Genomic DNA, 27803 nt, shown 5'->3' with positions numbered 1-27803 from the left:
TTTCTACAAAGCCGTTTATTTTTCCCAAATTACACCCCCAGTTAACAAAATTCCTCAGAGTCCCACATTTAAATTAGACATGCCACCTCTTCCATTCCCGGGGAAGAAATGTCAGCGGGAGGACTTCAGAAGTTTTCCGGGGGCTGGGGGCCGGCGAGAGACAAGCCAGGAGGTGTCCTCCCAGCCCCAGAATAGCACCATGGGAGGGGCGAGAGGCTGTGTCCCTGCGCCCTCCTGGCCCTGCCCCGTCCCCAGGCTTCACCTGTGCCTCTGCTCCCCGGGGCCCGGGTGCCTTGGCCGCCTGCCCACCTGCTCACACCTGGAAAGACTTTGGAAACCGCCTGTCTCTCCAGGTTTCTGCCCCCACCCCCTGCCCTGGTAGGGGTTAGGGATGGGGTGGGAGTGAGGTATCCAGGAAGCTGTGAGCACAGAAGAGGGGTACAGGAGGGGCAGGGCAGGAGGCCCTCATGAGCCGCAGTTGTCTATCTCCTCACAGAAGCCAGTTGAAGGATGAGCTCCTTCAAGGATGGCTTGTCTTCTCACCTGGGTCCCTGGTACCTAACACAGTGCTGACACCCCATGGATGCTCAATGAACATTACTAGACTGGATGAACAAAAGGAAAGGAGGGAAAAGCAGAGGGATAGAAGGGACCCCCCAGGGGGCCCACGCAGATACCCGGGGACCCAGTGTGACCAGCACATGCTTCCCACGGGGAGGGAGCTCACAGGGCACAGCCCAGGGCACCACGGGAGAGACTGGGCGAAGGGAGGTCAGGACGTGTCCCCGCACATGTTCCAGAACATGCACCTGTGTGCCCCCGCGGGCCTGGGGGGAAGGGCCCTGTCTTCACTTAGTGAGGGAGGAAGGAGGCCAACGTGGGGGCCAGAGGAGGAGGAGGAGGCAGGAGGGAGATGCCCGTGGACTCAAGGAGATGCTGAAGCTGCTGTGGCCCTTTCTAAGGAGATGGGCTTCGGGGTGGGGGGGAGCGGTGAGGAGGAAAAGCTGAGAAATGATGACTAGTGTATCAGGACCACTGGAGAAAGAAGGCCAGGGCGACTGTGTCTCCTGTCTTTGGAGAAATAAGGCAGAGGATCATTCTGAATGTTGCCGCAGCCAGACGGTCCACACAGCATATCCCCTGGAGAAATAAGGCGGCGGTGTGGTGTCTGTATCACGTCCATAAGAAAGAAGACAGCAGGATGGTTTACGTATCGTGTCACTGGAGAAATAAGGCAGCAGGCTGACTTGGGAATCACGTCCATTGGAGAAATAAGGCTGCGGGTGGTCTCTCTGTCCTTTGGAGAATGAGTGGACCCGCCGAGGTGGGAGCCATCTGTCGGGGGCAGGGCTCACACTGAGGCCCCAGTGCAGCCAGGGGAGGGAGCCCCCAGGCAGGGGCAGCAGCTCCCTGGTCCTCATGGTCAGGCTATTTCTTGTCCATCATCTGCACGTTGAGATGGAAAAAAAATGGGGGGAAAGGCACTAAATGCAGGAGTCCTGCTCTTGGGCATGCGCCAGAGCCCAGGCCCAGGGCCAGGCACTGCTGGGTGGGGAGTGTTGTGGGAGCGGCCGCTGCCGTCTGACCAGCAGCCCCTCTGCGGAGCACCGCCCTGGAGGCCCGCGCAGGCCCAGGGCTGGCCATCAGACAGACCAAGAGGCGCCCCAGGGGGGCTGCCTAACTCCCGCCAGCCCTCTCTCAGCCCCATAGCTCCATCTGCCCCGCACGCTGCCCAATCACCTGCCCTCCTCTCCCTGGCACACTTGTCCCCTCCATGCCCCCCTCCTTGCTATTCCCTTCCGTCTTCCCTGGACTGGCTCCCTCCCCTCCACTAGCAAGAAATCCCTTCCAGCTCCCCTTCCCATGCTGAGTCCCTCTGACCCTTGTCTCCACATGGGGGGGCACCCAGTGGACTCAGACCCCCTGGCTTGGGGAGAGTTCAGAAGGACCAGGGCCTGTGTGACCCCACCGCTCCCTCTCCCATTCTTTGGGCTCTGTCTGTCCCGGGGGAAGCAGTCCTCCCTCCTGGGCATCGCCTGTGTGCGCACCCAGCGTGACCAGAGACTGGGTGGCCAGGCTGCCTGGTGGGAGCAGGAACGGGGAGCCCACTGCACCCCGCACCCAGGCCATTCAGCTGCAGCTCTCTTCTGGTACCAAGCTGACATTTCCATCTCCATCTGCTCGATGCTTCTATGCCTCATTTGGTTCAGAACAAGGAGGCAGATAACTTATCTCCATCCCTCCCTACCCCAACATAGGTCCCTGACTGCCAGGGAACATTCTACAGCATTCAAAAGGACTTCTTGCTTCTGCATTTGTCACCCTGCCTAATCCTCACAACCACCTTGCAAGGGAGGTGTGCATTCCACAGATGAGGGAACTTCCTGGAAGGCCGGAGGCAGAGACTAGCCCCAAGGTCCCCCCTCCAAACCCTGGGGCCTCTTTCTTCCGCACAGTGCTGCCTTCCTGAAGTCCTCTGACTGCCTTCTGTCAAAGTCTGAGTCTCTGACCCTCTTGAATCACGTATTTTGTAGAGGTCGCTGAGAGCCTCGTTGCTCCCCACCCCCACCCTTCTGGAAGTCTCCTGAAGACAGGGCCTACGTCCTTCCCTCCTCCCCTAGGTGCGGGTATGAGCATCCAGGAAGTCAGTGAAAGTCTATATCCTGACAGGGATGCCCAGGCAACCTGAGAAAGTTTCCATGACCTGTAGCAACCAACTTTGATGTTCTAGGTGGAAGAGCCATTCACATCGAGTGGCAAGTCTGCATCCAGGAATGTCTCGTTCAAAATACACACACACACACACACACACACACACACACACACACAGGATCACATATATTTCCACCCAAACACACATACAGAGATGTCGCTGTTGGTTGGTTTCAGTAAGAAAGAATCTCAAACTCACCCCCAACCAACCACCCCCTAATGTACCTGCTGATGTTACAGAAGATGAGTATTAACGATTGTTACGGGCTGCTAACCACCCACCTGCTAACCACCCACCTGCTAACCACCCACCTGCTAACCACCCACCGTGGACCAGGAATTCGGCTGCCCCACCCGAAGCCACATTCCCTAGCCTGGCTCGAGTGAGGCGTCATGTGACGAGGTCCTGCCCCAGCACAGAAACTGGAGTAACAGGAGCTATTTCTAGACAAGCCCTAGAAAAAACGTTCCTCTCTTTCCTCTCCCCGCCCCCCCCCCATTGCATCTGGAGAGGGCGTGGGAGCTGGAGCAGCCCCCTTGGGCCGAGGGATGGAAGTTCTGAGTGGAAGAGGCCAGAAACCAATAAATGGAGCCCAGGTCGAGGACACCAGTGGCCCGAAGACCACCCGGGCCTAGACCGTTACAGGAGACGGGAGTACATGCCTGTCTCTGTGATGCCCCCGTCACATCCGGGGCCTTGGTTACTCTGCCCTGGGCCATTTCACCGGGGGACAGTCAAGGCTGCTCTCCCGGGGACAGAGTTTCAGGTCACCGGGCACCAGGTGATAATCACCACCCACCGCCGCCGACCCTCCCCAGCGCCCCGCACTCAGGTGCACAAACACACAGACACACAACCTCCAGCACCCCGTGTCTTTACCTTCTTTGCTTTCAGAGTGTTTCAGAGGCCGCAGGGCTGCAAAAAAGGAAGGAGCACACAGTGAGGGGGAACCTCGGAAAGTGATGGGGTCAGCAGTCGGGCAGAGGGACGAGGGACGGGAGCCGAGGAAGAGGTGAGCTCTGCAGGGATGCGAGAGGCTGGGAGGATGAGGGGAACCTCCCAGCCCCAGGGAAGGGGCCCTGGGCCACCGTCCCAAGGCCTAGCTCTGCTCTGCAGCCCGTCACTCCCCATTCTTTGGGCCTCAGTTGCCTACATCTATACAATGGGAACGGCTACCCTGCCCTCCAGGGAGCTAGGGAATTGGAAGCACGCTGAGTCTACTTAAAAAAAAAAAGGGGGGGGCACAGTAAGAAGCTACAGGAGCCTGCAGCCATCCCCGGGTGGGCCTGGGGTCATGCAGAACCGAGACTGAATAAATCTCTAGGCCGTCCTCTTCGCCCCACCTCCTCCCCCTGGCAACTACATCTGCCTCTGAGCAAGAAAAATGAGGCCTGATCCCAGGGCTGCCTCCACACCAAAGGCAGGGAGTTAATTGGCAGAATTTTCAGCATCCCCAGGTGTCAGTCTCCTGCTGCCTTCATGGGGGCGGGGAGGGGACTGGTGTCACCTGGCACTATCCCAAATGACTCAGCGGGAACCTGCCTCTCCCAGCCCAGGAGCCCCAGAAGGGAGGGCAGGGAGGCCTCCAGTGGTGACAAAACACCAGTGGCTCGGCACCCGCCCCAAGCTGGGCTCCGGGTTTGTGTCTCTGAAGCACCACGCCCTTCGCAAACCACCCGTGTATCCAGTCACTCAAAAGAGCTGCAGCACAGCCCTCCGGTGCCATCGAGGCAGCGTCAGGATAACATTTACAGAGGGACTCTGGACCCCAGAGCTGCAAAGCACTTTGACCAAAGTCACACAGCCTCTAACCAGAACGGGACTGTCTGCCTACTAACAAGACTCCGAGATATCGAGCACTGACCAGGCACGGGGATGGTAGCGCGCCCTCTATACACGTTATCTCATCTAATTAAACCCATACAACCTATGAAGGGAGGCAGTCATCAGGGGGAAACCAAGGCCCAAAGATGAAGAAACTGAGGCCCAGAAAGCAAAGTGACTTGCTCAAGGCCACGGAGCCCACACGTGGCAGCTGGAGCTGAAGCCCAGGTCGCCCCATCTCCTGCTCCCTCACTCTTCCCCTAGGAAGCCACCAGACCCCACAGTGCAGGGTCACTCAGAGTGAAACTGGCCCTGGTAGAAAGGTCAGGGAGGCGGGAAAGACGAAGCAGCACCTGGGAGATTCACATCCAGGCCTAACACTGAGCAAAGACCAGACTCACCTGCGTAGAGGACCACCGTCCACAGAACACACTTCATTCAAACCTCAAGCCAGTGTGGCTCCAGACCCTAGAGTCCTGTCCCCGCCCCTGTGTCCTTCCCGCAGCCGACAAGACCAGCTCTAAGCTCAGACTCACCGGTCTTGGATCCCTCTCCATCCCCATCCTGGTCCTCAGCACCTGGAAGAAAAGAACTCGGTAAAGAAAAGACTCTCAGCCCACTGCCGTTACTGCAGTTCTCCACCCGGAGTGCGGGACGTAGGCGAGCGGGCTGCGTAGGCCTGACCTGCGGTCCAGGTGTCGGGCACAGGGTGGGAGTCTGAGACCAGCACAGAGCAGAGCCCACCCCTCACCCAGCCAAGCCCCGCCTCCTCACCCTTCCTCCTGGCCACCCACCGACCCCACGGCTCACCCATCCACCCAGCCCTGCCCGCCTCCCCGTGCACTTGTCCTTCTACAGCTTCCCCCGCCACCGCTGCCCCCACCCGTCTGTCCCTTCTCCACATATGCACCCTCCCTCTCCACGCCCAGCCAGCTCCCACCTCTGACCATCCACTTTCATGTTCACCCGGGGAAGCCTCTGCGTGCCCCACCACCACCCACCAGTATCAACCCCCCACTCCCCGATGCGTGCTCACCGCCCCGCACTCACCAGAGTTGACACACTTAGCTGTCAAGCTCAAAGCACCTATTGACCAACGTCCACCCACCACCTGCCAAAGTCAACTCATACTGACCGCAGCCCAGCTAAGGGCAGCTGCTTCAGACTCTGCCCACGGGGAGGCAGACACACCCTCACACAGTGACGCCCAAAGCCACACCCCGGCCGGCTCGGCTCACGCCTGTCTACACGTAGCAGACATGTTCAGCCTCAGGCCACACACACAGTCAGGGCCCAAGTGCACACTCATGCTCATTCTGTCACCAGAAAGCGACCTGCATGTTGATGTCACAGACACACCAACGTACCCAAAGACACGTGTGCGTGTGCATGTACGCACACACCCTCACTCACCTGCATTCTCCTCCTCACAGCTCTGCTTGATCTTCCTCCAGCACACGAAGGCCAGGGCCACCAGCAGTGCGACAAGACATACAGAGAGCCCCACGGTCACCCACAGGGCCTCAGGGGGGAATGTCATGGGCTGCCCTGGGAGGGGAAGTGGGGAGAGTGGGAAGAGACGGTCACGCCTGGCCCCCTGGTCCCTGAGGACAGCACACCCGGGGTCACAAGGTGTGAACAGGGAGCTCCAAACACTATGAAGGGAGCTCACTGACGTTCCCAGGCCCCTTCCCCACACACCAAGACACATCCAGACCCTGCCAGCCATGGCTGCTGCAGACATGCTTCAACCTGGCAGGCTGAAGAGCCTGCCATCCATGATGCTCTAGAACCTTCTATGGCTCCGCACCGACTTGAATAACGCTTCAATCCTCTCAAAGACCTCTATTACGTGGCTGCTGCTCACCCTCCCCCCAACCTTTCTTTCCATTTCTACTATAGGAACCTCTGCTCCACCCAAGCTGGTGAACTAACCTCTCGGCAGAGACAACTGGCTCCCTCCAGCCCCCACGCCATTGCTGACTGGTTCCCCTACTAAAAAAATTAAAAAAAAAAGAAATGCAAAAAAAAAAAAAAAAAAAAAAAAAGAAATGCTCCCAAACGCTCTCCCAGTTTAAGATTCACCTCCTCCGGAGGCCCTCTCTGACTATTCCAGCCCTGCCTGGAGATATCCCCCATCCGATAGATCAGGGAGCCGGCTGGTCTCCGAGCCAGATCTGGCCTGTGGTCTGTTTTTGTACAGCCTGTAGGCTAATAATAGTTTTTATATTTGTGAAGGGTTACCAAAAAAGGAACAGGAAGAGCAGAAGGGGAAGGAAAATCAGCAGCAGCAACAGAGATCGTCTGTGGCCCACAGAGCCTGAAATATTTACTACCCATCCCTGAACAGAAAATGTTTGGGGAGCCCCACATGCAGTGGGGGTGGGAACCGAGGGTGCCGTGGTGAGGTCCTGGGTTTACCCCGGAGGAGGAGCCTTGCCAGGGGAATGCTGCTGTGAGACGGCGAGGGCCCTTCTGCTCGCCACCTCACCCCGCAGGGAAGGCTGCAGGCACCCACACCTGGGGCAGGGCCAGCGGCTGTTGTGAGCACGCCGGCCAGGAGCCCAGGCCCTGAGCCCATGCTGGGTCCCGGGCAGAAGCCCCGGGGACGTCAGAGCTGGCCAAAGACAGGACTGCTTGGCTCTGCTCTCTGGAGAGAGCAGCCGCGGCCGGGCCCCCGGGTTCTGCAGAAGGCACCTGCAGCGCAGACAGCAGCGCCAGGACAGCCGTCGGCAGCAGAGGCCCGGGCAGGGGCGCAGACACTCGCGGCAGATGTTTCCTTCAGAGCTGCCGCTCAGGGCCCTGCAACCAAAGGGGCCCGTCACCCAGGGGAGCAGGAGAGGACGGCGGCTGACAGGAGGGCCCAGGAAGGCTGGCCCGGGAGGCCCACGGAAGAAACCCCTGGGATCCTGGCTGGGGCTCCTGCAGCCAAGGAGGGAGCAGAGCCCCAGAAATATAGGCCGGAGTAGGGAAGATCTCTTTCTGCGTTCACCCCCTGGCTGCTGACAGTGCCTGCCACAGGCCAGACCTGCCCTGGAGTGAAGAGCGGGGCTCAGACCTGGGTCTTGCGGCTCCACATCCGGTGCCTGCTTCGTAGAGCACAGCACACATAACTTCACGAACCTCCGGCGGGTGTGGGAGGCACCAGGCTGCAGGACTGACATTCTGAATCCCAGAATGTTTTACCAGGCACAAAGCTGCCTGAAGCGGAATACAGGCCAAGGGCTCCAAAGTAGGCCAGACCTGCTCTTCCAAAAACAGGAGGCTGGGTGGTGGGGAGGAGAGAAAATGAGGCTGAGAGGCTCAAGGTTGGATTCTGGTCCTGGCTCATGTGCTCACGGCCGGGTCCCAGAGCCGAGGGCCACACACCCCACAGATGAGGGGGGGGCTCATGCACCTTCTAAACATTAAGTGCCAACTATTGCATTTATCATTTACCTAATTTTCAAATAGGTGCCTGTCCCCCCCCCCCCCCAAAAAAAAAAATAAAGCCACTGTGCATGTCTGCAAACTTGGGGAAAGTTCTCTCTTCTCTCTGGGCTTTGGTTTCATCTCTGAAACAAAAGTGCTTTATATGTGAGCTACTGAAGTTTAAAATAAAAGGGTTCTTTTCCCCCTTTAGATGGGGTAAGCGGTCTCCCTACAACTCCTTTTACACCCATAAACCTTTTCTGCGCGGCATGGCAAATATCCATCTCAGCCCAGTGTGCAAATTATCACAAAGTCCACCGATCTTTCAAGGCTTTCTCAACTCCCACCTGTCCCTGGGGATTTCTCCCAGCCACCCTAGCCCACTTTGGCCCCTGCCTCCCTTCTTAGAAAGCTTCACTTTTTCTGCCAGTCTCACTCTATCTGGTATTTCTTATTCTCTCTGGAAACACACCAGGCACGTGGAAGTCATGGGAAGGGGAAAGAGGCCAACCAGGCAGACAGAACCGGCTGTCCTGACACCAGCAAATGTGAGGAGGCCCCTGGAGCCAACCTGATGTCCCGACACAGATGGAGATGTCCTCCCATGGCCTGAGGGTGGGCCTGAGCCCTCTTCACCCCCACCCCCGCCCCAGGCACAAGCAGCACCCACTGAGGTGGGCACTACAGGAAGGGAGGGTGTTTGGGCTGGGACCCCAAACCAGACCCCACTATCCAGGGAACTGCCAAATGAGCAACATCGATCTGGTGTTTGACCACATGGGGGCAGCAGCGATTCCCCCCACCTGCAGCGGACAGCCGACTCCCAGGGCCTCGGTGGTGCCCATGGTGCCCATGCACGCAGCAAAACCTTCCCATCACCGGGAGGAAAGCCCCCCCTCACCATGTGGAGTCTGCCCTGGAACTCCCACCGCACCCCCAGAGTCCAGGGAGCTACCCCCATCCCTGTATAAGAAGCACAAGCACCAGCTAAGGCACTCGGAAGAGGGCGACTATTACAAACGACCCTTATCAGCTCCTTCAAGCAAATCCCTTAAGGACTTCTTGGTGGAGGGTTTGAGACACCTGAAATGTATGAATATGTTTTTCAAAAAGGCTTCTGACCCGGGGGTGGGGGGTGACTGGGTGACCGGCACTAAGGAGGGCACCTAATGGGATGAACACTGGGTGTTATACTATAGGTTGGCAAATTGAATTTAAATAAAATATTTAAAATGAATCAATAAAATAAATAAATAAAAAGGCTTCTGATCACCGAAACCTGCCTAAATTCCAACTCATATTTTAGAAACCAGGCAGCAGCTCCCTGCATCTCCCCAGCTGTTCATCCGCACCCCCACCCCACCCCACCCCCGCCACCTACCTGTGATGGTGACAGAGCCATGAGCGTCCTGCTGCAGCACCGGGTTGCGCACCAGGCAGCTGTAGGTGCCGTTAGCGCCCAGCACCACCCGCAGGACACTGCGCACGTCGAATAGGCCCTGCTCGTTGGCCATCTGCGATGTGGTCACGTTGCCAGTCAGGGGTGCACCCTGCCCATCCTGCCAGAGCACCTCGGCCTCCGGATAGCCCCGGTAGCTGGAGCACGTGATGGTCACCGTGTCCCCGGGCCGCAGGTCCTTGCTGGGCTCCAGGGTCATGCTGGGCTTCGAGTAGGGAGCTGGAGTGGGGCAGAGGGCAGAGGTGGAGGAGCTGCAAGGATTGGACGGGGCGGGGTGTCACATGGGGGAAAGGGCACCTGGGTCCTGGGGTCGGGGGCGGCACAGCGGGGAAGGGGCCCAGGGCAGCTGGAGGGTGCAGCCGGGGAGGGTGCTCACCTGCCACCTGCAGGCTGACCGCGGCGCTGCCGAAGTCCCGGATGCTCACGAAGCAGGTGAAGCTGCCCTCATCGGCCACGCGCACGCGCTGCAGCCGCAGGGACGCATTGCCCTGGGCCAGCAGGTCGGGGAAGAGGGCCGTGCGGTTGGCGTACGCGCTGCCCTGGTCCCGGCCCTCGGCGAAGCTGTGCACCAGCTGCTTGGTGTCCGTCAGCTGCCAGATGAGGTTGAGCTGTGCCAGGCTGAAGCCGGGTTCAGGCGAGAAGGAGCAGCACAGGGTGGCATCGGTGCCCACCAGGGCCACCACGGGGTCCTCGGGCACCTGGACCTCCACGGCGCCTGGGGGACACGGGGTGGGCCGGTGACGGGGGGGCAGGGCCATGCCAGCCTATCCGCCCCCAACTTCCCAGACTTCCTCCTCTGTTAACCCCCAGGTCCTTGTCCATCTTCCCACTTTCTCTCCAGACCCAAGAGCAGACTGAGTCTCCGATCTCCAGATGTGGAGTCACCCCCATCTTACAAGGATTACAGGGGGTTGACCTCGGGCTGACAATGCCTGGGTGGGGGGCGGGGGGGGGGCAGGCCTGGGACAGTATCCAGCCCTAGCAAACCCCCACCTGCTGATGGATCCGTTCCCTCGCCTATCCTTACTGTCTCTGGGGAGATCCGAATGCTCCTCCATCCTTTCCAGAGGCGTCCGGAGCCCTGGAGTCAGGAGTCCCAGAGGTGGAGAAGGCCCGTGACGGCTGTCCTCCCTGCCCAGCAAGGTAAGGCCCCGCCTCCTCACCCCGTTCACCTTTCCTGTCATCACTACTAGGAACTTCACCACTGTGGGAGACTGAAGGTAGGGAGCGAGGTTCCAATCCCGCAGCCCCTCTGATGGGACAAAGCCTCCCTCTCTCACAGGACATAAGCGAAACAAAAATAAAGAACCTGTGGGACTTCTGTGGGGCGTGATGGTGACAGAACCACGGGCGTCCTGCTGCAGCACCGGGTTGCGCACCAGGCAGCTGTAGGTGCCGTTAGCACCCAGCACCACCCGCAGGACACTGCGCACGTCGAACAGGCCCTGCTCGTTGGCCATCTGCGATGTGGTCACGTTGCCGGTCAGGGGTGCACCCTGCCCATCCTGCCAGAGCACCTCGGCCTCCGGATAGCCCCGGTAGCTGGAGCACGTGATGGTCACCGTGTCCCCGGGCCGCAGGTCCTTGCTGGGCTCCAGGGTCATGCTGGGCTTCGAGTAGGGAGCTGGAGTGGGGCAGAGGGCAGAGGTGGAGGAGCTGCAAGGATTGGATGGGGCGGGGTGTCACGTGGGGGAAAGGGCACCTGGGTCCTGGGGTCGGGGGCGGCACAGCGGGGAAGGGGCCCAGGGCAGCTGGAGGGTGCAGCCGGGGAGGGTGCTCACCTGCCACCTGCAGGCTGACCGCGGCGCTGCCGAAGTCCCGGATGCTCACGAAGCAGGTGAAGCTGCCCTCATCGGCCACGCGCACGCGCTGCAGCCGCAGGGACGCATTGCCCTGGGCCAGCAGGTCGGGGAAGAGGGCCGTGCGGTTGGCGTACGCGCTGCCCTGGTCCCGGCCCTCGGCGAAGCTGTGCACCAGCTGCTTGGTGTCCGTCAGCTGCCAGATGAGGTTGAGCTGCGCCAGGCTGAAGCCGGGTTCGGGCGAGAAGGAGCAGCGCAGGGTGGCATCGGTGCCCACCAGGGCCACCACGGGGTCCTCGGGCACCTGGACCTCCACGGCGCCTGGGGGACACAGAGTGGGCCGGTGAGGGGGCAGGGCCCCTGAAGCCTCCCTAGTCCTCCTCCCCTTCCCGGCTCTTCCACCCCTCCTTTAGACCTGAGACCCAAAGTGGTCCTCATTCAGTCAACAAGACTACAGTAGGCACCTACTGTTTGTCGAGCGCAAGAGTTAGGAATGCAACAGAGAACAAGAGCAGGGTCACACCTTTTAATGGGAGAGTGAGACAGACTAAGACACAGATTCTCATGAGCACGGGATCAGGGGTATGAAGGACACACGTAAGCCAAAGGATGAGACGTGGTAGTTTTTAGAAAATTAGACAGGTATTTAACACCTGTCTGCGCTAGCTGCACTTTCACCTAAGTATATGTCATCTTTATTAATTACAAAGAGGAGTCTAAACAATTACAGACCAAATGTTAATAGTGGTTTTCTCCGAATGAGAAAGGACCATGAAATGTTTTTTTCTATTTTCTTTCCCTAAATAAACATGATTTGTTTTTATACCTGAACGAAAGAATGTCCACACCTTTCAATGCAGTGAGGCCCGTTCTCACTAAATTTAAGTCTCAGCCAAGTTGAGGTTTAAAGGGAATGAAGAAGAGTCTGACATACAAAAAAAGTCAGGCTAAGAGTGTTCCAGGCAGAGGAAACAGCAGATGGGAAGGCCCTGAGGCAAGGTTCGGCTCCCTAAATGAAAATATCAGGTAGCTGTCCAATGTGGCCAAGAGTCTGGATGTGAGGGCTTTGTAAAACCAGGGAAGAGGGACGCCTGGGGGGCTCAGCGGTTGAGCGGCTGCCTTTGGCTCAGGGTGTGATCCCCGGGCCCCAGACTGAGTCCCACACATCGGGCTCCCTGCTCCAATGGAGCCCGCTTCTCCCTCTGCCTGTGTCTCTGCCTCTCTCTGTGTGTCTCTCATGAATAAATAAATAAAATCTTAAAAAAAAAAAAACAGTAAAGAACTTAGGTTTGCCATATGCAACGGAAAGTCACTGCAGGTGGTGATGGTTGTAGGAGGGGCGGGGGGGGGGGGCAGGAACCAGGCATAATCTGGCCAACAAGGCTTAAAACTCACTTCGGCTCCTCTGTGGAGAATGGATTCAGGGGTCTTTGTAAGAAGTGATGTTGGCTTAGCTCCAGAGGGTAGCAGTGGTGCTGGAGAGCATGGGACAGATTCAAGGTTTATTGATGAGGACCTGCTGATGAATTGGAGGTGAGGGGAACACAGGAGCAGGAATCCCAGAAGCCTAGTGTCAACTCATCCCCAGAACCAGGGCCAGGGGCATGGCCAGTGAAAAGCCCCCTGGGGCAGATTCCCCTGTTCCTCCCCTGCCCTTTAACCTGTGAACTGGCAAGCCTCCTCACCCAGTCACCTCTACCTCCATACCTCCGTCACCTCCTTCTTTTAGAGCCCCGAAAGGTTAGACGGGGATCCCCGAGCCTTTCTTTGGGGGAGGCATGCTCCCTACTCTGGCACTGCCATTCTTGGGGAAGTGTGTGCTTTGGCCACCAGCACTGCAAGCACACTCAAAAAAGTGTAAAGATCAAACAGTCTTGACACAAAGCTGACTGGATAGAGCACCCCTTAAAAGTTTCTTGCATTTAGAAAAAAAACACCTTATGGTTAGTGTTTTTATTGTTTGTTTGTTTGTTTTTTTAAGATTTTACTTATTTATTTGAGAGAGAGCACAAGCGGTGGGGTGGGGGGGGGGGGCAGAGGGAGAAGCAGACTCCGAGCAGAGAGCCTGATGTGGGGCTGCATCGCAGGACCCAGGAATCATGACCTGAGCCAAAGGCAGAAGCTTGATGGACTGAGCCACCCAGGTGCCCACAGTATTTTTACTGTGAATGACACACAGGGAGAGGGTATCATGATCTTTGCAGCGTGTAGAGGTCTCTAAAGGTCTTATGCTGGCCCTGGATCTCTCCATGCAATACCACATGCCCCAAGCCAGCTCTCCAACTGGTGCCCCTTATGGGGGGCGGGGGCACTTAGGGATGAAACTTGTGGGAGGAATAATCCAGACGGAAGCGCTTTCCATAGAAAAATCAAGAGCAGCAGCGGCTAGAGTTGCTTCCTCTTTGTGATCAAGAGGGGGCACCAGACACTCAGCTTTGCGTTCCCCATGGCAGAAGAAGGCAGTTTCCCTCCGCCAGAGGCTGGTTAGGATTTAAAATATGGTAAGGATGTTGTTATTCAAAATAATGCCCTTATTGAATGCTGACTGTGTGCCAAGAGCTGCGTGGGAAGATTTACATCATTTATCCAACATGGTTGCTGAGCAGCTACTATGTGGCTGGCACCAGTCTTGGCACCGGGGGTAGACCCTACTCTTTGAACAGAGTGGCCAATAAGCAGGTAAAAACACAACGTGTCAGGCGGAGATGAAGGCTGGGAAGAAGCATGAAGAAGTAAAGTCGAGGGTGGGGAGAGACGGTGTGCTATTTTTTACAGGGTAGCCAAGAAACTTTGCTAAGAAGGTGACATAGGAGCCAAGACCTAAAAGAAAGAAAGAAAGGATCAAGGTATGCCAATGTCCGGAGACAAATGTTCCAGGCAGAGGAGACAGGACGTGCAAAGGCCCTCGGGATGGAGAACACACACTGTGTGTTCAAGAAACAGCATTATCACAGCAAGTGCTCACATTACCAGTTTACAGAAGAGGGGACAGAGGCAAAGAAATGCAAAATAAGTTGCCTGTCGAATCCCAGTGCAAATGAGTGGACAGGGGACAGTGGGAGGCAGTTGGCCAAAACTCCCCCCACCTCGTCCCTGCTAGGCAGACGGGCTTAGCCGAAGCCCTGGTGGGAATGGGTCCCCCCACCCCAGCCTCCACTCTGCTCCCCTCACCTGTGATGCAGAACCACAGCGCTGCCAGGGCCGCGGCCAAACGCACACCCACATCCGCGCTGGCCCGACGCAGCATCTTCCGGAGCGGCAGCTGACAGCTGGGCTCTCCGTGGTGGAAGGCTGCCCCTGCCTGCGAGGAAGAGGAAGTGAGGCCTTGGTCTCAAAGGGTCTTCCCCAGGCCCGCCCTCACCTCCTCCCCGCTGGACCAGCTCCAGGACGGAAGGCTGCGACTGCCCACTGGCAGGTCCTCCCTCCCACTCCCTACAAGGCTCTCCACGGAGGGCTTTTTGGAGACATGCTGGCAGAAGGGAACTGAGTCACTAGGGAGGCAGGACCAGGGCGCCCGGAGCAGGGGCAGCTGGGATGCCGGTACGAACTATAAGGAAGATGAGGCAAGGTGGCAAGTAGAGGCAAGGCTGGCCGGCTCAGGGCAAGAATGTGCACAGATCAGCTTGGATCAGTTCGGCTCCAGATAATAGCTGGTGGGGAGAACGCGGGCCGAGGATGGAGTCAGATGTAGAAATAGGCTGAAAGGTCTGAAGTTTATCTTGAATTCAACTGGGAGCTGCTGAAGGTTCTAGAACAGGGGAAAGGATAGGATCAGAGCTGTGCTCCATAAAGACAACTGACAGCATCTGCAGGAGAAATGAGATAAAGGAGATCTGGGTGAGGGACGCCTGGGGGGGCTCAGCAGTTGACCGTCTGCCTTCGGCCCGCGGTGAGATCCTGGGATCCTGGGATCGAATCCCACATCGGGCTCCCTGCATGGAGCCTGCTTCTCCCTCTGCCTGTGTCTCTGCCTCTCTCTCTCTGTGTCTCTCGTAAATAAATAAATAATCTTTAAAAAAAATGAAAGAGGCCTGGACTGGGGTGGACCTCAGAGGCCAGAGTCAGGGCTAAGGGGTGTGTCTGGGGACACAGGCGAGACCTGAGCCAGGGAGGCCCTCTCCCGCCCCTGGCTGCACCCCGCGGCACCTGACATGGGCCGGCTACATCCACCTTTACCAGGTCCCACTGCCTGACCTTTCACCCCACACCCCCATGGAACCGAGGGGAGCCGAGGGGACCCATGTGGATTTAGGCTCCGGCCCCATTCATCGAGAACGCAAAGACGTCCCCTTCTCCCAGCCGCGCGGGGACACAGCCGGTCCGCTTGGTCCCATTTTGCAAGGGGCAAAACAAAGGCCCGGGCGAGGGAGGTGCCTGTGTTAACGCGATGCGACCTGCCGACCTGCCGTCAGCAAGCTCCGAGGGTTCGGTGCCCGCCCGCCCGCCCCACGGCGGGGAGGCCCCGGACGGCCACTTCCTTCCCAGACGCTCCCAGTCCCAGCCTGGCAGCCGCACGGCCTCGGCCTCGGCCCGCGGAGTCAGCAGCCTCCAGCCTCCGCTCCATTCACAAAGGCCCCTTGGCGGGCGCCACATCCTGCCTACAAGGGCGACCGCTGGCCACAGGAAAAGCTAGCAGGCCGCGGCCTCCACGCTGCCCCGGCCCCCCCTCCAAAGAAGCACCAGGGACTAAAGATTAAGAAGCTTCCAGATCCTACGAGTCCCTTCCTCCCTTTCACCCCCAGGAGAAAACCAAGGCCTATCTGTTCTTCCCAGGCCACCTCCCTCACCCCTCCCGTTGCTGCTTATGCCTGCCACTCCCGCCCGGACCCAAGGAGCCAGTCCTTCCTAGACTCTGAGCCCGGCAAAGTTCCCACTGTCACGGCTTACCCTAGGGAAAAGCCCGACAGCCTAGAACCGAGAAGACCTGAGAATTCCACAGCACCCAGAGATTCCTACCCCAACAGGCGGGCCCCGGGGGCTGAGACGGGGATGGAGAAACACATCTCAGAGACCCGGTTCTGCTCAGGGAATGGGAACATGGTCTGGGAACAGAGAGCCAATGACCGCTCCCTGGGAGAGATGGGGTGCCCTGCCTCAGAGCCTCATGGAGACACGCAGATCTCATGCTGCATTTGTACCATCCTCCCCACCTTCTCTACAAAGGGGAATTCTCATTCCCTGGAGGGACCTGCCCTGGAGTCAGCATGTGCCACCCCTCCCAGTGAGTCACCAGCCAGCCCTCCCTCCTCCTCTTCCTTCATCCCAGTTTCAGCCAAATGTGGGAACTCCAAGGAGCCCTGCCAGGAAACAACACACAGTGCCTTGGCTTTCCCCGAGAAGCAGGACTGAGGCGCCCAGGCCACCCTTGACCTGAAGGTACAGCAAGTTCATTCAATCCCAACAGGGGTGTGGCCACAGGGAAGCTCCCAAGAGATGACCCAAGATGTGCCCCATTAAGCCAAAATCAAGAAACAAAGGCCGAGACTCTATACCAAGACATCCCCAACCTAGGGAAGCTCAAGAGGAATTCACTGTCCACACCGTAACCAACGTAACCAACCCCGTATCTCTTAACCCCCTGCCTCCTCCCAATCCCTGCGGGTTCTGCTTGGACAAGGCTTCCTACCAGGAGGGCAAGAAGAGTCAAACCACTTAACTAGCGTCAATCTGTGCTCACCCGTATAGCATAGAGGCAGAGCTTCTGAAAACAGCAGTTAAAGCACCTGGAGCAAGTGATGCCTGAAGCAGTGCACATCTAGACTGCCCAGATACTTGAACCAATCTTGGATTTTTTTCTCTCAAGCTAGTTTGAGCTAAGCTTCTCAAAGACTGCAACTCAAAGACTCCTTGAATATACATGCATTCGTGTATTTGTGTATTTGGTAGCGCATTTAGCGATTCACGGAGTACTGGCATTGGGGACAGAGAGATGACTAAGCTGTGTCTGTCCTCACGGAGCCTGCACTCCATGCAGCCTGCACTTCTCAGTGCCGGGGAATTCCTGCACTTCCATACGGTATATTACTCAGATACGCGGAGGGCTACTTGGAGGTACCTCAGAGACAGAACTACCCTAAAGGTGGGTCCGGAAAAATGATGAGCAGCTCCTCAGGTAGACAGGCTGGGAAGGGTGGCTTTTCCCCAGTTCCGAGAGACCTGTCCTCCTGGCACTGCCTCGGGGCCTCTCAACTGGATCCCTTTGAAATAGCAGAAAATGAGCCCAAAGTTTAGGGTTCTGGTCCCAACTCTGACACTGCTAGGCATTTTTTTTTTTAACAGTTATTCTCTAAACTCAGTGTTCCCATGTATAAAAGAAATGCCTTGGGCAGCCCTGGTGGCCCAGCGGTTTAGCACCGACTTCAGCCCAGGGTGTGATCCTGGAGACCCGGGATTGAGTCCCGTGTCGGGCTCCCTGCATGGAGCCTGCTTCTCCCTCTGCCTGTGTCTCTGACTCTCTCTCTCTCTCTCTGTCTGTCATAAATAAAATAAAATAAAATCTTAAAAAAAAAAGAAATGCCTTGCTGGATCTTAGTGGAACTTCATTAGTGTGTTAAATCTTCACGTACCACATCCTTGTGGTTGAGCCAACTAAGCATCATGCAGGTCACACTGAATACACAGGATGACTGTGGCAGGAACCACTAGTTTCCCCCTCATATATATTATTCTCATCTTCTGTAGAATTTTTAGTGTAGGCACATGGTCCCTCAGCTAAAGGCAGATCCCGGCCTGCCTTGTGGACGAGAGGTGTGTCCGTGTGACCATCTTCTGGCTAACAGGATGGGAGAGGAACTGATGTGTGTGTCTGGGTCATACCCTTACGGAGAGGGAGCATGCCCTCCCTCTTCTCCTCCTCTTTCCCACTAGCTGGAACACAGCTGTGGTGACCATCTCAGACCATGCTGCCAAAGGCAATCCTCTGGGGACCTCAGAACAGCAAGAAACAACCCCCCCCCCCCACGGGCTGCGGTATTAGCCCTGGACGTACCCGGACTGTCACATGGGTGAGAGCAAGCATCTACTTAAGTGTCACTGTTATTTTGGGTCTTTCTTACAGCATCTGAAGTGACTAATTTAGGGAGCCATCCCTCCCCTCCTTTCCCTCGTTCTCTCCCCGCTCTTCCCACCCCATGAAAATTGCCACTGTTCAGAGCAGCAAAAGGAAACCACATCTAAAATAGGTGTTTCAAAATACCAACTGGACACTATCTCATCTGAGTCACTTAGTGATGCCTGGGCCCAGCTCAGGAGGTATTCCAAGGGTAGACATGACCTGGCTTGGGGATTGTTTTGTTTGTATGGGGGGAGGGGCGGAGAGAGTCAAGGATGTCCCAGAGGCTTGAACAAACGGGCACACGTGGGCACACAGCATAAGGTGGGGAGACCTGGAGATGAAGCATATTTAGGAGGAAGAACAATTTCTGCTGGGCTCGAGCTACAGAGCATCCAGGCCAAATGTCACACAGATTCCTGGACACACAGAGCTGGAGCTGAGAACAGGACGGGGAGTTATCCAAGCACTGGGAGTGATGGGAGCCAAAGTTGGGATCATTGAGGGAGATCATGGATGAGGAGAGGTCCCCCAACAAATTCGGGAGAAACCGCAGGAGTTAATGGTCAGATTATCAGAACAGGGAAACTCTCTCGGGCCACTCTCATAACCCGTTTGCCCCCTCCAGTGATGGGCACCCACAACCTCCCAAGGAACTCCACTGGCTTTTGGGTAGCTGTCACTGGGGAGAGACGGCCTTATCTCGAGCCAAAATCTGCCTCCCATATAGCCCCTGTCCATCCTCCTTTAACCTTATCCATGTCTGCCTCCTCTCTGCAAGTTTTAGATCTTCTCCCTTGATGAGGTCACCCTGGACAGCCATGCCATACTGTTCACCAAGCTAACCCCAAATAATAGACTACCAAATTTGTGGCCAATGACTAGAAGCCAGTTATTTGCATTGCAGCAGGTCCTCATCTCTGCCATCCTCTTCTGATTGACTTGGAGAAAGGGTGGAACTTTATGGGATATTTCATTTGTGCTATTATTACATTTCATCCGGTTAAGTCGGCTCTATCACTCCAACTGCCACAACCTTTTCTTCGAAATCGCGGCAAAATACATGGAGTGTGAGGTTTACCCTTTTAAACATTTTAAATGTACAGTTGAGTGGTGTGAAGTACAGTCACGGTGTTGTGCAACCACGCCATCGTTGTTTGAAGTACTGTTGTGACAGTTCCTGGTACACAGAAGGTGCTCAATAATTTTGTGGTGGATGAAAAAAAAAAAAAAACAGAAAAATGAATGTCACCCAAAAAGGTTGCCCTCTTCTCCCTGCTTTGTTTCTTCTGTCATCAAGGTCCTCAGGAAGAGGAAGATCCCACAGCTTAGGTTTCTGCCTCTGGATCAACACCCATCAGGGCTTTGGGATTAGCAATCTCCCTACTCAGGCTGCCACTTCTTATCCCCCTTCTGGCCGAGGACCAGTCAAATGGGGAAGAACCAGGAAAAAAAAAAAAAGGCTCATCTGAAGAAAAATGGACTCTTCTTCAAGTGCTCAATTAATAACGGGTCCAGAATTTTGTTAGGGGTTAAGGACATGATCACCAATCTCTTGTTCCCAAAATCTGCCTTCTACCCCCTAAAACTGGTTATTTGCTCATCTCAAATCTTCCAGCACTCAACTATCCACTAATGCAACAAACATGATGAAGTACTATGGGCATGGAGGGTCAAGCAGTTGCCTGGGGGAGTGGGGAGGCTCTGAGGAGAAGTCATGTCAACGGTCTGGCAGCTTGAGGGAAGTCATCAGGGAGTTGGCCCCCACAGCATACTCTGAGAAGAGACGGACTCTGGGGAGTGACTGTCAGGAGATGGGCCACGGGAGTTGGTCAGGGGTTGGTTGGGGATTGATTCTGTACACAGTGGGAAACCGTGGAGGGCTACGACCCCGACCCCCACCCTCCCCACCTACCCCAGTTGTCCTGAAATATCCACGACAACTTCTCAGGTATCCCCAAGTTCACTCAGCACCAGGACGATCACAGGGGCCAGAAGACAAAGCCACTGAAAGCAGATTATCACCTCCCTACCTGGCCTGAACGTCAGCTCCTTCTTAACAGCTTCTGCAACTTCTTTCTTTGACAAAGAATCAAAACAGGCTGAGCAGACCTTCTCTGCCCCAGTAGTCAGTCTTGATACTCTTAGTAACTTTCCTCCAAGCCCTTTATTCTAGAGAGCCTCTCTCTTGTTCTACACTGGCTCCTTCCCTGCAGGGAACCCAGTCCATGTGGTGCTGGTGGGGCTGACCCCCAGCCTCGGGCCTCACTGGGTGACCAGACGTGACATCGGGGAACACTCAGTGATTGGCTCCGTAATGGGCCCATGAGCCAAACCACACCCAATCGGACTTCCCAGGGCTGTTCTGTTGGAGCGAGCAGGAAAGACTCTTTTGTAAAGGTCTGGGTAGTAAATATTTCAGACTTTGCAGGCCATCTGATCATCTGTCACGACTACTCAACGCTGCCATTGTAGCGGGGAAGCAGTCAGAGACAACGTATAAATGAATGAGCAGAGCCGTGTTCCAAAAGAACTTTATTTATGGGCGCTCAGATTTGAATTGCATGTAAATTTTTATGAATCACATGATTTTTTTCCAACCATGACAAATGTAAAAACCATTCTTAGCTGTGGGCTATACAGAAACAAGCGGCTAAAGATTTGGCCCATGGGCTGTAGTTTGTAGGAACTGGTTTACGGAAACACTGGCTAGAGTCTCAAAGACACCCAAGCGAGCAGCAGAAATGGGAACCAGGAGGGGACTGGTACATTAATTACGGCACATCTGGGGAATGGAAGAGCGTAGAGCTTTTTAAAAGAATGTGTACTAATGTGAAAGTAAGTCCATGACCTATGTCACCATCAATAAAGTTTACTGTCAACTGTATGACCTCATTCCTGTATTAACAGATGGCCCCATGGACCCAGGTCAGGTCCCCTACCTCTCTCTCCATCTCAGCGTCAACTGTATTCCAGCACAGACCCTTCTTCCTCCAGCACGGGACCTCCTGGAGTTGGCTCCCAGGCCTTCTCCTCAAGGCTCCCTACTATTTTTTCCTAGATGATTTCATCCACTCCCGTGGCTGTAAGTACTGGCTTTATACGCCAGCAACTCCCAGAGTTTTTTTCTCCAAGCCCACACCTCTCATCTGAGCTCCAACCATCCCCTAGACATCTCTTAGCCAGTGACTCCCAGGCCTCTCCCTCTTAGCATGTCCCTCTTCAAACTCTTGATCTCCCCTCGAACCTATTTCTCCCCAGCTCTTCCCACTCAGAAAAGGCACCACCCTCCACCCTCTGCTCAAGCCAGAAACCGGGGTTTCTCTCACCTCTACAATCCATCACCAAGAACGACCATTCCTGACCCCAAAATATATCTTCAGGGTTGGCAAACTATAGCCCAAGCCCCACATCCAGCCCATTGCCTGCATTTGTTCAGCTCGCCAGTCAAGAAAGGGTTTGCTGGGGCGCTGGGGTGTCTCAGTGGTTGAGCGTCTGCCTTCGGCTCAGGTCGTGATCCCGGGGTCCTGGGATCGAGTCCCGCGTCGGGCTCCCCGCGGGGACCCTACTTCTCCCTCTGCCTGGGTCTCTGCCTCTCTCCCTCTGTGTCTCTCATGAATAAATAAAATCTTAAAAAAAAAAAAAAAAAAGGAAACGGTTTGCTTTTTTAAATGCTTGAAGATCAAAAGACTATTTCATGAGACACGGGAATTACATGAAATTCAAATCTCAGTGTCTGTAAATAAAGTTTCCTTGGAACGCAGCCACCTTTCATTTATGTATTGTCTGCGGCTGCCTTGGCAGACAACGGCAGAAAAGCACTTGCAGAAAAGCACTTGCGATCATCGCAAAGCCTAAAATATTTACCTTCCGGCCCTTTGCAGAAAAAGTGTGCTGCCGCCCGATCCGGTTCCACCCAGTGTTTCCTCCCACCTGGGCTGCTGCTCCGTTCTGCTGAGTCTTCCTCGTCCCGTCCCATCCCAGTCCCCGTCCCGGTCCCGGTCCCCATCCCCGTCCCGATCTGCATGGCCACAAGAGCTCTCTCTACCCTCCCTCTCATCTCCCCACTCGCTTCTAGACTCCGGCTCCTGACTCTACATCGCAACCGGGCCAACTGCTCTAAAAACATAAGCTGCATCAGGCCGTCACTGCCAGTATTTGATGGTGGCCCACAGAGCCCTGCCTGGTCTGGCCCTGAAGCCCTCCCCAGCCTCCCGTCCTCCTATTTCCTTCCCCATAGTGGCCTCTTCTAGGAGCTATGATGGGGGATCCATGCATTTTTGCAAACACAGTTCCTTCCTCCTGGATGAGATGGGTAACACCTCTTTACCCTGAGAGTCACCTTGGCAGGAGAGCCAGGCACGGATCTGCCACTCCAGGGAAGTCCCTGTTACTCACTGCAGTTTTCTTTTTCTTTTTTTTTTTTTTTTAAAGACTTTATCCATTTGACAGAGAGAGAGATAGCACACAAGCAGGGGAGCAGCAGAGGGAGAGGGAGAAGCAGACTCCCCACTGAGCATGGAGCCTGATGTGGGGCTGGACCCCAGGACCGTGAGCTGAAGGCAGACGCCAACCCACAGAGCCACCCAGGCTCCCTTCTCATTACGGTTTTCTTTTCCTCACATCATATGGGAACCTCCCTGAGAAGGAACAGCATCTGTTCTATGGACGATTGCATCCTAATTCCAGCAAAGGCCCGGCACCTGACGAGTGCTTGATGCGCTGTCGCTGTCGAATGAATGAGGGGGTCTGTGTGCTTAGAAAGAGAGACAGGTGGATGTTTGTATATGGGAAAGGCTGACAGTGAACCCAACCCCAGGGCAGGGGAGGGAGGGCAAGCATCTATTCTTCCTTCGTAGTTGATACACTTCTGTGACTCTGACGGTGAGCAGGTCATTCCTTTGCAATTAACAAAGAGGAAAACAGCAACTTTGAAGATTTTTCTGGATTTTAGACCAGGCTCCATTCCTCACTTGCTAAGCTCCCTAGGGCAAACCCACTGGCGCTCTGGATCTTGGTCACCTCAACCCTCAAAGTTCCCACCACCATCCCGTGCTGTAACCGTGATCCCCTGCTAGGCTGGTGTCCTCACAACAGGCTTCCTGGGAAAAGTGAGCCGTGGTGTTTTAGGGGATGACTCTGGTGTAGGAGATACAGTTTCAAGTCTAGACTTTGCCATTTCCTCGTCATGACTTTGGGAAAACATCCTCTGACCCTCAGTTTGGCCATTGATAAAACAGGGACCTAAACTACTCTCCCATTGACCTTCCCTTTTCCAAAAATCTGGGTCATTTGGGCCTTTTGTGTTGTTAAGTAGAATGTCAGGCTGCCTTGCGGGCCACAGGGTGCAGCCAGGGCTCGAGAGCAGGCTGCCCTGTGTTCAAATTCTGATTCAAAAGTTTTGCTAGACACAGGACCAAGTATAAACGGCTTGACCCCTTTGAGACTTGATCCTCCATCACTAAAACAGGAGTAACAACCCCTACCCCACATGGGCTACTGGGAGAACAAAATAAGAACATGTAAAAAATAAAAAATAAATAAATAAAATAAATAAATAAACAAAAACAAAATAAGAACATGTACAGAAGGGACTTGGGAAAGCACCTAGCACCCACAAACAGCGGTAACAATTAGTCCTGCCATTATTATTGCCGTAGTCATGGGGACAAGGCCTCCTGGGCCCCCTGTGCTGAGTGTCCCCGCCCTCCCCAGCCAAGAGCTCCTCTGTCGGGCTATGCATCCAGGTCCCTGAGACCATTACTCCTTCTGTGACCCCATTTCCACCGAGAATCCCACCTGCACCCCAGCTCCAAAGCAGCAGACTCAAACAATTGGGTTCCATCTCTACGTCTGGCTCATCCATCCCTAGTGGTCACCTCCCCCTTGCTCCTTTAGATGCGAGACCACAGTGCCAAGCGAGACCACAGTGCCAAGCGTTGTGGGCTCCAGCCCCTCCTGGCCCTGCTGCTCCCACATCCCCCAGTAAAGGGCTGGCCCCAACCCCCAGCACACATTCCAGTATCTCCCAGGGAAGCCCCGGGGCCTGGGAGCCCTGCTTCTCAGAGGCACTATTTTTTCCTACTCCAGGGCTCCCAATAAAAGAAAAAAAAAATGCTTCTCATTTCCCACTCTTAGTGGGTTTCCCTCTGACATATTCAAATGCCCAAAGAAATTCCAGGTGTGGAGGAGGCATCCATTCCCTGAACCACAAAGAGAATGAGAGAGAGGGGCACCTGGGTGTCTCAGTGGTTGAGCATCTGCCTTTGGTTCAGGTCGTGATCCTGGGATCCTGGGACTGGGTCCCGCATCCCCTCGGGGAGCCTGCTTCTCCCCCTGCCTATGTCTCTGTGTCTCCCATGAATGGATAAATGAATTTAAAAAAAAAAAAAAGGAGAGAGAGAATGAGAGGCAGAGTGGGAGCACCGGTCAGAACTGGAGGGCAGGGGGGGACTCCGAGGACATACATGTGCTGAAGACCAGGCCTCTGGAAAAGCAGGTACTTTCAGCGATGGCTTGGACTGGGAGGCCTTCATCAAGCCTGCCTCCAGCTCTCCAGGTGAGTCCTCTCTGCCTCGCCATGGGGACAGTTAGCCCATCTTGCCAGACTCCAGAACAAGGGGAAGCCCATACCTGCCTCTGCGAGGGGCAGAAAGAGCCTGTCCTGGAGACAGACAATATTCCAGCACCAGCATTTGCCAGCTGTGTGTCTCTGGGCAGGTGACTTCCCCTTTCTGGGCTCTGGCTTCCCCAATGATACTATGGAGCCAATGACACTCCCTGCTTCAGAGGACTGACATGATTAAATGAGATGATGTCTATGAAGCATCTGACACAACCCCACCCCTAAACCTGGAAACTCAACGTTCCTAGCTGGAACCTCATACTGCAAGGGTGGCAAAACTGCAGCCAAAGGGTGCATAAAAGGACATGGGGCCCTGTCCCAGATGTTTGATGCATGTGAGACCACAGGAAATTTCTCATGGATCACATCAATCAGTTCCCACCCTCTTACTCCCCCCAGGCCCAGGCCATGCCTCCCCCTCCTGCTGGTGGACCTCCCTGGCACTCCCGCCCTGGGGTGTGGAAAGAGGACCGCAGTGAGAAGTGGCCACCCACTCAGAGAATAAGCTCATGGGCAGTGACATCATCCTGCCTGCCCTTCTTCCTCCTCCCCTGACCCCATGAATCAAGTCCACAGCCTCAGGCCCCATGTGGTCATCATTTTGGAGGCTGTTTGGATTTGGATCATTTTTCTTCACACTCAAACCTCACATGTCCAACCATGAACCAGCCAGCAGCAGGCCAGGGACTTGCTCTACAACACTTTCTACGAGAGTCCTTGGGTGCTGTGGAATCCCACCTAAAACCCCCGTGATCATCCTGCCAATCTAACCCCAAGCAGTATTGCTCAGCTCACGGTCAAGGCTAAGTCCCGCTCCAAAGAATGAAGATTCATCTATGGCTCCAGAGAGGACCACAGGTTCAAGGATGAAGGAATTCCCCTAGGAAGACTCTGAAGTCAACCTCACCAGAGGAGGGACACAGCCTCTTCAGAAGGGGACAATGCTCCTACAAATGTCCTTTCCACAAATGTTCAAGCACCCAACCCAGCTGTCAGGCATCTGAGCATCTCGGACATTCAGCCCATCTACTTCCATTGGGTGCCAGGTCAGAGCAGCAGAGGACCAGGGACATGAAGGAAAAACAGGTCCACCAATCCCAGCAGCCCTTCCCACCCTCGGGCTTGCATTGACACGGGCTTCTTCTCACCTCGGCCCAACTGAATGGTCCGGTTTCTTGCAGCACAGAAGTCTGGAGTAAATTGGAAAGCTCACTGAAGGCAATTGGGAGGAACCACCAGTGATGTCATTGAAGAAAGGGAAGAGCTCCAAACAGCAGTCATGGGATCGATAAAAGCATGGCCGAAGCCACTGAGTGCCAAGCTCACTCCCTCAAAAGTCCCTTAGTGCAAAATCTGACACTCACGACACTGACCTGAAGTTGTGCAGAAAAATTTCTCTGGCTCCAGGAGCGTCCTGATGTCAGACTCTGATGCACGTACTAATATGGGAGAGGAAGGTTTCCTCCCTTGATAGTTAAGCCTAAGTGTTAATGCTGAAGCTCAGGGATTCTAGATATAGGGGCCGGTACTCACCCAAAATATCCCCATTCCGAAATGAGCTGGAAATATGAGCCATCACTCACACCCTACAGCCCCAGAGCCCTGCACCCCTCCCACCTCTCAGATCAGCCCCACCCATCAGACAAGTTTCAGCTTCCCTTTCAAGTTTAGGCCTCAATTTCCCTGGGCCTGCGGAGTGTCCCACCCACGTGCAGGCCCCCAGACTAGGAGGAAGGCTGCACTCAGCATCAGATTTCCTAGGGACTTCTGGGAGGCCAGAGAGAGTGAGAGGAGCCTGGACTAAATGAAGAATTTTTTTTTTTTTTTTTTCTTAAGAACTCTCTTAAAGACAGGAGGGCTTCATTACTTTCTAATACAGAAGCTAACTGCCAAAGACAGGCGTGTAAGAAAAGGACCTGGGGCCTTAATTTAATGATGAAATTGACTCATTTATAATTATCCACATCCAATTTGAAGGTAAATTGTTTTTCTCAATTAAGTCAAACAGACTCTTCCCCCCTGCCCCCGGTCCTTTCCTGCTTTACTATTTGCCTAAGGTTTCCCCTCGGTGATAGATCCATCCGCCTCTGAGTCATCTGTCACCCATTTCTCATTAGGGCAGGTCTGGCTTAGAAATAAAGCCCCTTTTCTGGCAGTTCGCTGCCTTCAGCCACCAGACCTGCCAACTCCCCCATGCCCCATCCCCCCCCCCAACAGCATCTGAAGGCCTTGGATACAGATTCAACTCCCTCCCCTCTAGGGGGTCCCCACCGAGTCCCCAAATCCGCTCCATAAAAGCGTCCCACCTCCCCCACCGTCTCCCGGAGACTTCCCGAGCCCAATCGCCCCCGCCCACCCCAACACCTATTCACCCCCGGACCCCCCATCCCCCCCGCCCCCGCGCCCACTGCTGCCCGCGGAAGTCCTCTACTCCGTCCTCGGGGCCGAGCGGGGGTGGGGGGGCGGGGGGGGCTCCTCACCCTCCCGGCAGCTCCCCCTCCTCGGGGTGGGGCTCAGGGTGCTTCCCAAGCTGGGGACCGCGCTTCCCCGCCAGCCCGCTGCCCCGGGGAGCTCTGCGGCCCCAACCAGGGACACAGCGCCCCCGGGCCCTTGCACGCCCGAGGCCCGGGGGTCCACGAGCACCCCCAGCCTCCGCCAGGGCCTCCCGGGGGCGGGGGCAGGTCCCAGGGTGTCCCGGTGTCCCGGCCTCCCCGGCCTCCCCGGCCCGCACCGCTCGCCGCAGACAAAGGCCGCCCGCGCCCGCGCCCCGCGCCCCGCGCCCCGCGCCCGCCCCGCGCCACGCAAGCACTCACCGCCCGGCTCTCGGCACGCGGGGGCGGGGGCACCGGGGGCACCGGGGCGCGGGACACCCGGACGCGGCGCTGCGACTGGCCGCCGCCGCCAGGCCGGGCCCGAGTGGG

The 27803-nt window shown here is 55.8% G+C and overlaps 1 protein-coding gene across 2 annotated transcripts; it reads right to left on the bottom strand.

The window, feature by feature from the left end:
* On the bottom strand, positions 1–27803 carry CD276 (CD276 molecule). 2 transcript variants are annotated; one of them, XM_072809554.1, is made up of 11 exons: positions 27696–27803; positions 14755–14954; positions 14378–14507; positions 11189–11527; positions 10717–11031; positions 9784–10122; positions 9330–9626; positions 5951–6085; positions 5074–5115; positions 3593–3628; positions 1–1446 (listed from the first exon to the last, which is right to left on the bottom strand). In XM_072809554.1, exons 3-11 carry the CDS (start codon positions 14451–14453, stop codon positions 1424–1426), a joined length of 1602 nt encoding a protein of 533 aa, XP_072665655.1. In that variant the 5' UTR covers positions 14454–14507; positions 14755–14954; positions 27696–27803; the 3' UTR covers positions 1–1423. The 2 variants fall into 2 exon arrangements, with proteins under 2 accessions (XP_072665655.1, XP_072665656.1); XM_072809555.1 differs by lacking the exon at positions 14755–14954 and having other exon boundaries at positions 27696–27785.

This window comes from Canis lupus, chromosome 32 (assembly GCF_048164855.1).
Source record: "Canis lupus baileyi chromosome 32, mCanLup2.hap1, whole genome shotgun sequence".
NCBI classification, from domain to species: Eukaryota; Metazoa; Chordata; class Mammalia; order Carnivora; family Canidae; genus Canis; species Canis lupus.
This window is presented reverse-complemented; position numbering and strand designations above follow the sequence as displayed.

What these genes read in the sequence shown, in the direction of transcription:
- CD276 (XM_072809554.1), bottom strand. Translation starts at nt 14,453, where the DNA reads ATGCTGCGTCGGGCCAGCGCGGATGTGGGTGTGCGTTTGGCCGCGGCC. An exon ending in GGTCAGCCTGCAGGTGGCAG is followed by an intron (nt 11,032 to 11,188) that starts GTGAGCACCCTC and finishes GCCCCACTCCAG; the next exon opens with CTCCCTACTCGAAGCCCAGC. An exon ending in GGTCAGCCTGCAGGTGGCAG is followed by an intron (nt 9,627 to 9,783) that starts GTGAGCACCCTC and finishes GCCCCACTCCAG; the next exon opens with CTCCCTACTCGAAGCCCAGC.